The 10,242-nt window shown below is 30.9% G+C and overlaps 1 protein-coding gene across 1 annotated transcript; it reads left to right on the forward strand.

Annotated features, from left to right (window-relative positions):
• The first annotated feature begins 103 nt into the window (after nt 1–103).
• Nucleotides 104–6,451, forward strand: LOC144853332 (uncharacterized). The gene is made up of 2 exons (XM_078711117.1): nt 104–430; nt 5,868–6,451. Exons 1-2 carry the CDS (start codon nt 109–111, stop codon nt 6,371–6,373), a joined length of 828 nt encoding a protein of 275 aa, XP_078567243.1. The 5' UTR covers nt 104–108; the 3' UTR covers nt 6,374–6,451.
• Nucleotides 6,452–10,242: the final 3,791 nt, after the last annotated feature.

Below are 10,242 nucleotides of genomic sequence, written 5' to 3' on the forward strand. Positions count from 1 at the left end.
TACGCACATCTAATTGGTCTACATATTGGTCACGTGGTGTTATGATTCCTAACTACATGAACGAGGGATGCCCAAGATTTGTCAGATGGAAATAAATTTTATCGAGAAATGACGATGCAAAGAGGTATTTTTGACAGTTCGCAGATTTACAGTGAATACTACAGTAACGGTGGTTTTGGGTTTAGTAATTCGCAATTTTATTATGATCAACTCAACGCAAACAGTTATCAAAACGTGCAAGCAGACGACTCACCGGTTGGCGCCTCCGCCTTTAATGGCCAAGAATCGCAGCATCCGACTCCAACGACATGTGGAAGCGACCAGGCTTTGACATCTAAAAACTTATCAATCTTGCCAAAAACTATTTATCCATGGATGGTAGAATCCCGCCAAAATTCAAAACAAAAACCGACAGAACCCGAACCCCTTGGTAAGTATATACTTAGCAACTATAAGTTTTGTATTCAGTGTTTTCTTCAGTGGAGAAATATTTAACATACCTTGTAGGTAAAACTTTCGACGCGATGAAAGGACCTGCCAGTACGCGGTTTGCCTTTTAATATCAGTTTGTATGGCAATTAGTACGACGATGATATATATAAGATATAGCGTCAGTTATGATTATATACAAGTACAAGATTGTCTCACACCAGAAACTTTTTTTTTCAAATTGAGACGCACTAATTAAGAAATATTTTATTGGTTTTTTTACTAAATGATAGGTTAATTTTAATAACTATTCTAAATTAGTATACGTACTCATTTATAATTGTACTTAGAATAATATAATCTTGATAAACAATTGCCTTAATAAGGCACAACGGTTTTGCACTGTAGCCTATCTTTAAATAATGTTTGCTGTCGTGTTTACCTACAGTTAAATCAGGGTCTAGTAGTACAGTAGTACTATTAGAGTAGGCTACTCATCGGACGTACCTTTAGGCACAATGCGTCAACCATTTGTAAAATGCGGTTAAAATAAATAACTTCTTCAGCTCAAGACAGTTCTTCTACAACAAAATCGTGTATATTTATGGCATACAAATAAAACAAAATGTTTAATATTATTTACCATAAGAAATCCTCAAGAACAGTTTGTTAATGTTGTTACGTCTATTGTCTCTTAGAAATAATGTATTCCTCTGGTTCTCTAACTTTTAGTTTACTCAGATGCAGTTTTGATTTTATTGTATGCATGTAGCTTGTATACGTACTTACGTTAAACTGTAAATCTATAGAAAACCTATACTATAAATATAGTATTCAAAGCATGTATATATTGTATACCAATACATCTACAATGTTTGTGTAACTATATTGGCCTAGGCCTACACCCTAAATATGTGCCCTAATGAGTTGACTTAATGAGTGAGTTGTTGCTATAGGTAGTAGATCCATTCAGAAATAATTTGATTGAGTAGTTTCTAACCACTTACTGCTGATAATATACTTTATTTACAACTTTATTTTCAAAGTTCAAAAAACATTTATTTGTTATTATTTAAATGAAAACATGATAATAATCATTTACTAACACACTTCGATATATATTATGTCATTGCAAATATCCCATATATACTAGGTCTCCATAGCGATAAAAATATCATTGTTTTATTGGAGTGACTTTGTTATGAAACATTTTTAGACAGTTTCAATTCGATAGATTTTATGTGGCTTAAGCACGTTGATAGACTTTTAAAATTACTGTTTCAACACACCTTGATCGCATCTTATCAACGAAGCATGGTATTAGGCCTAAAGCCAGGTAGCAGCCTTGGATGAGCCAGATTAGCTCATAAACTTGACCCAAGATATATCGTATATAAGCCTACCCTAAATGTAATTATAGGCGCACTGGCATAAAAAAGAGTGTGCTTTTTGTCAGTCTCTATAAATATAGGCCTAGTATAAAGTCTGATGTGCAGTTAAACACCACATTTTATAAGCACGGTACTCAAAATGTAACGTTTAACAGCATGGGAATGATTTCCATTTAGGTGATTATGTTATTGCATAGAACCTTTTTATGAATGCTTTAGGCAAGCGAAGATCACGTTGAAAGCTAAGGCCATGGAAATGTTCCGGGACAAAATTCATCTCTACCCGCTGCGTTTCCATCAGTGCTCCACAAGTTTTAATCCTAGCTCTATAACTATTTACTATATTGGCGATCATCTCAACGACATGAACAAAAGGTTGTTCAATTTACGAGTAAATTCAGTTGTAAACAAATTAATTGGCGCTGTGAAAGTTTAAACGTTGGATGGGAATACAGTGTTCATTGTGAAAAATAACGCTATATATACAGAGTAATGTAATAATATATCAATAAAATATGGCATGTTATTAATTCTAATATTTTTCTCTATTCAAAATAATTCTTTTCTTTTTAAACTAATTTTGAATATTACTATTATTCCTATTAGGGGCCTATATTGCTTATTATTACCGTAACTATTGTTTTAACACAATACCATTTCCACTGTAATTTCCTACTATAATACTACACCAGATTGCAGGAACTAGGATACAAACAATTTGGTAAACTAAATATCAACACAGACATTAAAATTGGCCCTACAGTACTATGGTACGCCAACATTGACAAATAATTCGTAATTTTATTTTAGGTATAGTATAGTATTGGACGTCAACAGAGGTCTAACTGAGGTATTGGTATAATTTGTTTTCATAAACAACCAGCAAAATACTGGCGCTAGGCGATTAATTAACCTACATTCATTAGAAAGACTTTTTGAACAAATGGACATCCTTCAGTAAAGCTCAAATTTCAGACAATTTGATGGGTTGTATTTATCAGCTTTCCAGTACGGGATATGTTTCCATACATGCTCAGAATAGAATAGGCCTATACCATGCAATGCAATAATATTCAACCAATCCGAATGTTAATTAAAGGTGCGGTTTTGACATGAAAATGTTTGAATTGTTATGCCAGAAATGAGGTAGACTGATAACTTGATGATCTAGATAGATAAACGTTATCTTTTTTTCTGACATGATAATATGCTGTTGAAACAGTTCAGGTGTTATTAATATTATTTGGTTCAATCTATTATAAGTTGGTATAATTCATGATTCTAAGCAAACCGGCTCTTGGCTTAGCTATACCGGGAGGAATTTCAAATGCATTTTTTTTATAACTATCTTAATAATCGTTACGGAAAAACTCATCATTTTATGGTACTACATCAGTTTCCCTGTATAGTTTCAATAATGTCGATTTATTGATATTTCTGAAAAATAGGCCTACTGAATTATAATACAAAACAAAATATAATATTGCTATTTTAGGGCGTATTATTAATCAATAAACATAATCAAAGTAAACCTTTTTCTTGTCAAATGTTATACTTTCATTACATTGTTGATACTTTTATATTTGTTTTCCTATTTTATTTGTTTTCCCTTTTTGTTGAAACACATGCCATGAAGATAAAATCCGTGACCCTTACGACGTGGGCATTATCTTGTCGTAAATCTTTTGTTTACAGCTTTCTGTGATACGAATTTCAAATATTAAAATCGCTTTTAAGATCATCAAAATGTTTTTTATTGATGTTGATGTTTGTAATTACTATCCTCATCTCACCGACACGCGTCAAAGAATTCACATGCTGAAGCCATTAAAATGATGTTGTCATAACCGAGTTATTAAAGAACACTTTACAAGGTGATAAACAATAAACTGATGAAATAAACTCACTTTACTCTCTTTAAACATTATTGAGAAATAAACCGAGAATTAAGCTACTGTGTAATGCAGATTCATTAAGGTCGCGTGTATCCAATAACTTAAATCGATGCATAGACATTTTGAACAAGTTAAATAATAATTGGCGTTCATTTATAAGCAGATTCAAACAAAATACTGAAACTTTTTTAAACAATAAATGATAGTAAAGTCAATTATGAAATGCCCATTAGGCCTAAAAGTTAAGTTTATAGCAAACAAAAATTGTTTAAAAGTAAGCCGTAACATACCAATTGTTATGGTTGAGTTTATTACGGTAATTATAAGTTAAAGAAAACATTATTAATATTGAAGAAATTGGCCTACCTGATCAATGCTATATCATAGATGATATTGTCAATAGTTTTAGGCCTACAATCGGCAATGTATTATTATATTCACAACTGTGGCCCGTATAGGAGAAAGTGGTCTTTAGCGTGTCAGTTTCTTATCCAAATTGCTGTATAGATGTTTCTAATCAAAAGTAGCTTTTAAAAAATAGAAATCCGTTATAATCAAGGTACCGTTTCAAACTTTATTTTTCTTACTCATCTTTTATATTTTCTATAGGATATTGTACATGTTTTGATATTGTTGCTTGACTGATCTAAAAGTTTAAAGTTTTTCCTCGTTTGATATTCCCGCATTGTTTTTTTAAGTGACATCCGCCCTAGTCAGTAGGTCAAAAGTATATGACATTGTCACGTAGTGATGTAGCCATGAAAACACAAAGCGATTCATTAAGTAACGAATCGTTTGGTGTCATCACCGACTTCCGACTTCATAATACTTCGGTCACGAACACTGTTTTTCTTCCCAGATTCTATATGACGTCATTATGTTACAGAGTACCGATATTTTGACGCGTATTTTCAACACAGATCTGAGTATAAACAGTTTTTCCTCTATAATAGCTATAGAAGGATAACCAAATTCAAACAAAAGATTACAAAAAAGTGTATAGAGGACTACTTTTTAAATTTTCTCTACTAAGTGACCAATGTGATTTAATTTTCTTAAAACATGAATTCCTTCTTAAAAAATAAATTTTGAATGTAATGTTTTTAATTCTTTATCTTCTGTGTCTTCCCACTTTTATTTCTTAAAGATTGTTATGAACATGATATTAGAATATATGATCTTCAAATTCAAATGCTGAAATTACTAAACCCTTTCCTGATTTAAAAGGAATAATAAATATACTTCCATTTTGCGAGGAAATATTTAGAGATTTTTAGTCCTGTTCCATGTTTACATATAGTTGTTTACAGTTCCAGTGAGTAAAAATAGGCCTAACATTTTTCCAAAAGTTACCGCTTTACGTTCGTACACCGGGGATAAGTATCTTTTGGATTGGGATAATCGTTAGGCTTACGGCCATATTGGCATTGATCTCATTGCAGTGTGTGTAAATTGATAACAATCGAAAAGATTTCTTCCATGTCCACAAAGAACAATTCGAAAATAAGACGACAATTCGGTCCAGGAGAGCATTTTTAAATTCCTGAAATCAATCGAGACATTCGTTTCCTTTCTGATTGAAAGAGACTCATTTGAGATTTGAATGTCAATGTTAAGTCGAAGATATTGCTCCAGATAATGTGAAGGAACCTCTAAATATGAACCTAAAACCTTTTTTAAACTATTTGCTAGGCTACGGTAACAATTGGACTGACAGTGTCTTCACTTTTTCTTCACTCTGTTTATTTTTTATATTTTATTATGGTGATTTTAGAAAATTGTGAACCATTGGAAGAATTATTATTGACATAACACATTGGGAACTAGAATCTACATTTTTTTAAATACAAATTTTGTAATTACAACCATGCAATGTTTATGAGTTTTTCAGTTTTGTTTACGTAAACATTTCATTTCCAAATTACCACATGTTTGTGTATATCGCTTTTAATTTAGTCCTATGACGTATACGTGACGTCATACCACTACAGTAATCCATAATCATAAGATTTTGTTGATTTTGTTTAAGATGTTTTTCATGTTTACGGAAGTTTTCAATACCAATATTTTACTAAACCCCATGGGTCAATTTAAAAAAATAAAAATCTTGTGTAGTTTGTTTTGACTGTTTTCTTCTTTTTTTTAAATACAGGTTATGAAAAACCACCAACAAAGAAAACCGTCGATGTTACAGGGACATCAAAACGAAATAGAACAGCATTTACAAGTGCTCAACTAGTAGAGTTAGAAAAAGAATTCCACTTTAACCGCTATTTATGTCGACCCAGACGGATTGAAATGGCAAATGCATTAAATCTAACTGAGAGACAAATAAAAATTTGGTTTCAAAATCGAAGGATGAAATACAAACGTGACATGAAAGAAAGTGAGCGAGCCGAACGTGGAATGAAAGTATCCGATTCGGTACTTGCTAGGCAGTCAGAGAGATCTAGCCTTATAGCAGCAAACTCGCTTATGTTCAGCCCAATCGGAGGCATGGAACGGACATTTCACGGCAATAGTAACAGCGTACCTACCACATGCGGAAGGGGAGGTACAGGTGTTTTACCGACAATAGGCCCAACTTTTGATAGATTTAATTCTCATATTTCTTCACATTCAACTATGACCTCAGGATCACGATTAACTCACCTTTGAAGGAACAAACATTGAATAAAGAAAAAATGGAAGTTTCTATTGCTGCAGATTCATTGTCATTGATGACAAGAAAATCACCAAGTTATTGTCATCCTATGAAAACTGTGGTGCGGTGTTCAAGAATACAGTATTTTGCCATGTTCTCGTGTGGCCCCTTCGTGGCGGGGTTGCTGTTTATCAGAACAACTGTCTAATGTTAGTAGGCATAACTGACATAAACATTTGTATTGAAAAGTATTGTACAATTTTATTTCATTAGTATTCTTTATGCAATATGAATATTTTCAATAATGTTAATTTAATACAAAAACATTTCTTAATGTTGTTATTTTTTTGTAAACCATAACCGTATATTTTATCTTTAAAAATAATATACAGAATGTATAATCTATAAATAATAAGATGAACATTTTCATTTATAAGATGATTTCCATAATCACATTTTTTAGTCCTCTTTAAATTATTTTAACGATAAAAATGCGGTAATGAAAAAAAAATGACTGGTTTAACAAAGTGAATTAAAAATGTAGATCAGGTACTTTGATGATATCATGATTTAAATTTTAAGAAACCAAGAAATATTGAATAACTTGTTTTAGTGTAATTTTAATATCTTTTCTTTCCATATTATATATTTCTATCAACATAACATGTTAGTCTATTCCCTGAAATCATCAGTTTATTCAAATGAGCAGTTTTTCAGAAGACTATCGTAATGTTCTAGATTTATTAACGAGAACACAAATGTTATCAATTATACTTAAGCCTCTTGCTTCGTATTGTCTATAATCTTGATTAAGTCTACCCACACAAAATCCAAGCAATTAAAATTTACTTTTATATTTCTGGCCTGATTTTAAGAAACCGAACTTGATACAAAAAAAGCAACAATAACCATGCATCATACTTTTTTTGGCTCATTTATTTTGTTAAAATTAATTTAAATATTAGGCTTACAAGAAAAAGAACAAGATTCACAATCAATGCGTTAAAAATGGTATAACATTTTAATAAAAGTCATGGAAAAAAGATTAAAAAGTACCAGTAAAGAATTGGTGTATCAATGATATAGGCCTAATTATCATTATTAAAACTACAAAAATTATCACTACTTTAAGAAAACAAATTTTAAAAAATCTCAGGTTTTCCACAATTATTATCATTTGTTTGTAATCAGAAATTATAAAACACTTCGGTAATGTCGGTCTCTAACTAGGATATCTAAGAAGTGTATTTGGAGAGGGTGATATTGTTGGACTTTAGTATGCGTGTACAGTTCCATCGATATTTCATAATCAATGAATAAAATCATGCATTACTTAATCTGTGTATCAAATTGTATAAATATCTAAGTCTTCCACTTTATTCAAATTCTACTCAAAATGCTTTATGATACATATTTATTAGCCTGATGTTTTTATACCCTTTTGTACTGAACTGTATTTCAATAAAATTAATTATTGCAACTTGGAATAATATTATATATACAACATTAAAAGTTACATTTTCTTGTTTTCTTGTAGAAATCTCTTTGCACCATCAAGTTGGTATCTTGTTATCATTGATTTAATTCTGTCTAAGCATATAATCTTTTTAATAAAATGTGATTAAAAGTTGGTTCTCCGGAGAAGATGTCTAATCTCAATCTTATTTGAATAAATGATGTATTACAATCTCAATCTTCAATCTGAAGAAACAATGAGAGTTGTAACTGACGAAAATTAAATTCAATTCATACAATAATTTATTTTTGAGGAAACAGATTAAAAAGTCCTCCTGAAAAAAACTAAATTTTACAAATATTGTATGTATTGTTAAATATGCCATTTTAATGTATAGTTATATTCACTTTGACCAAAAACAAAATTGGATCAAAACAATATTATTTTATCTTAAAAACTGTAATCTAAGTCAAAAATTGTGTGTCAGACAATGGGGTTTTGGATAAATTCAACCGTTTATTTTGTCTTGTATAAGTGACATTTTTTATATGGATGTGAATAACGCTATTAAAACTGCAACATGGCATATTCAAAATATGATTTTATTAATCTTCGTTTTTAATATTTTTGGGGAACAATTTGATATTTCATAATGAATTATTGCTATATAAATAAACTTCGTTTTGCTTTCATGTATGCCTAAAATAAATATCAATAAATAATAGCATAATATTCGTATTTTATTACTTTTTTTCAAAACTATACAGTAAACGGTCCAGTTGAACCAATTTTACTTAAGTTTGGTAAAAACTATAAGGAGAATGGAACGGATAGATAATGTGTTCTAGAAAAGTGGAGTGGAGTTGTGATGCTTGGCTACCACTCTAAGGGTCCTGGGTTCAAGTCCCGTCACATGTCAGGATTTTTTCTAAGGACCAAATTACTCGACTCCCAAAGACTTGTAATAAGACTTTGTTTATGTAGAGCGACAGCAGCATCTTGTGTATATGTTTGTCTTGTGAACCTCTGAGGGTCCCTAATGATCAGCAATAGCTGGATGGATCACCCTCATTAAATATTGTTTAAAAAAAAAAAAAAAAAAAAAAAGTGTAGATATGAGATGCTAGAATTTGCCTGATACTGGACAAATCGGCAAAAAGAGGTTAAGGGTAGGGCATGATACTGGCGTCACATGTGTTTCAGATGTGATGCTGTATCATGGAATTTGCATATTATTCCCAACACATAGATACTACAGAGAATAGACTATAGAGCACTGTTATTATCATTTGGCCCGATTACATAAACTAAAAACATTATCAGTGAAAAATACTGAAAACGCGTCAATAAGGTATACGTTGATTAATTGCGGATGTATTTCTGGTAAGCCTAGACTCGAGCTGAGATAATAATAGAAACAGCGATATGCACACATCTGGAAGTGTCACCTTTGATTTTGCTGCCAGTTTTTGTGATTTTTTGTGAAAATCGTGTGATTCTAAATGGCTCGATGTGGTAAAAAAGAAAGGCATCTATTATAAGAGATACACCCGGTAGATTAATCAATGTTGTCTTGTTGATGCAAGTCATAACAAATATTATCATTTCGTTTTTTGTTCATACATTGAACACTTTTGTAAAGCTGAGTCAAAAACAAACATTGTATTTCTATTTACATGTATCAAAACAAAGAAATATAATATAACTATAATAAAACTATACGACTTTGGTTTTTCATTATAAAACTGGCTTTCGAATATCGGTAATCATTGCAATATTATTATTAGTATTAAGCTCTGTCTACACTATCAAACTAATTTGACAAAAAATGTGATGTGCCCATATATGGACATGATGATGTCATATTGCTACCATATTTAAGCATATCAATACCATATTTGGCCACATCACACTTTTTTTGTCCAACTAGTTTGATTAGTGTATACAGAGCTTTACAGATTATTCTTAGTTGTATTTTATACCTTGTTAGAATGTTTAAATAGTTTAAATATAACGCTCGCTTACGTAAGCAAAATAATAAAATAAAACTTTTTACAGTTTAAACGGGGTGTACGAATATTATCATCGATTGACTAAGGCATCAAATAAAATACAAAAATCTATCATAAGTAAATTTATACCAGAATAATCAAATCATGAAATAAAATAAAAAGAGTTAAAATGACATTATAAGTAAATATAAACGTTTGCTAAAGACGTGATGATATTACTATGTTAATAATATTTGAGCCAAAAAAAAACCTAATAAGCAAATCTAGTGTTGTCCATTAACTGCGAGATTTATCTGCTGTGAAAGTAAAACGTGACGACAAACAAGATATCGATGACCGAGATGAAGTAAAAAACAAACTCAAGGGCGCAAAATTGGATACATCGTATCACTGATATGGATGTTTTGCATTAATC

Source organism: Antedon bifida, chromosome 1 (assembly GCF_963402885.1).
Source record: "Antedon bifida chromosome 1, ecAntBifi1.1, whole genome shotgun sequence".
Lineage (NCBI taxonomy): Eukaryota > Metazoa > Echinodermata > Crinoidea > Comatulida > Antedonidae > Antedon > Antedon bifida.

What these genes read in the sequence shown, in the direction of transcription:
- LOC144853332 (XM_078711117.1), top strand. Translation starts at nt 109, where the DNA reads ATGACGATGCAAAGAGGTATTTTTGACAGTTCGCAGATTTACAGTGAA. An exon ending in GACAGAACCCGAACCCCTTG is followed by an intron (nt 431 to 5,867) that starts GTAAGTATATAC and finishes TTTTAAATACAG; the next exon opens with GTTATGAAAAACCACCAACA.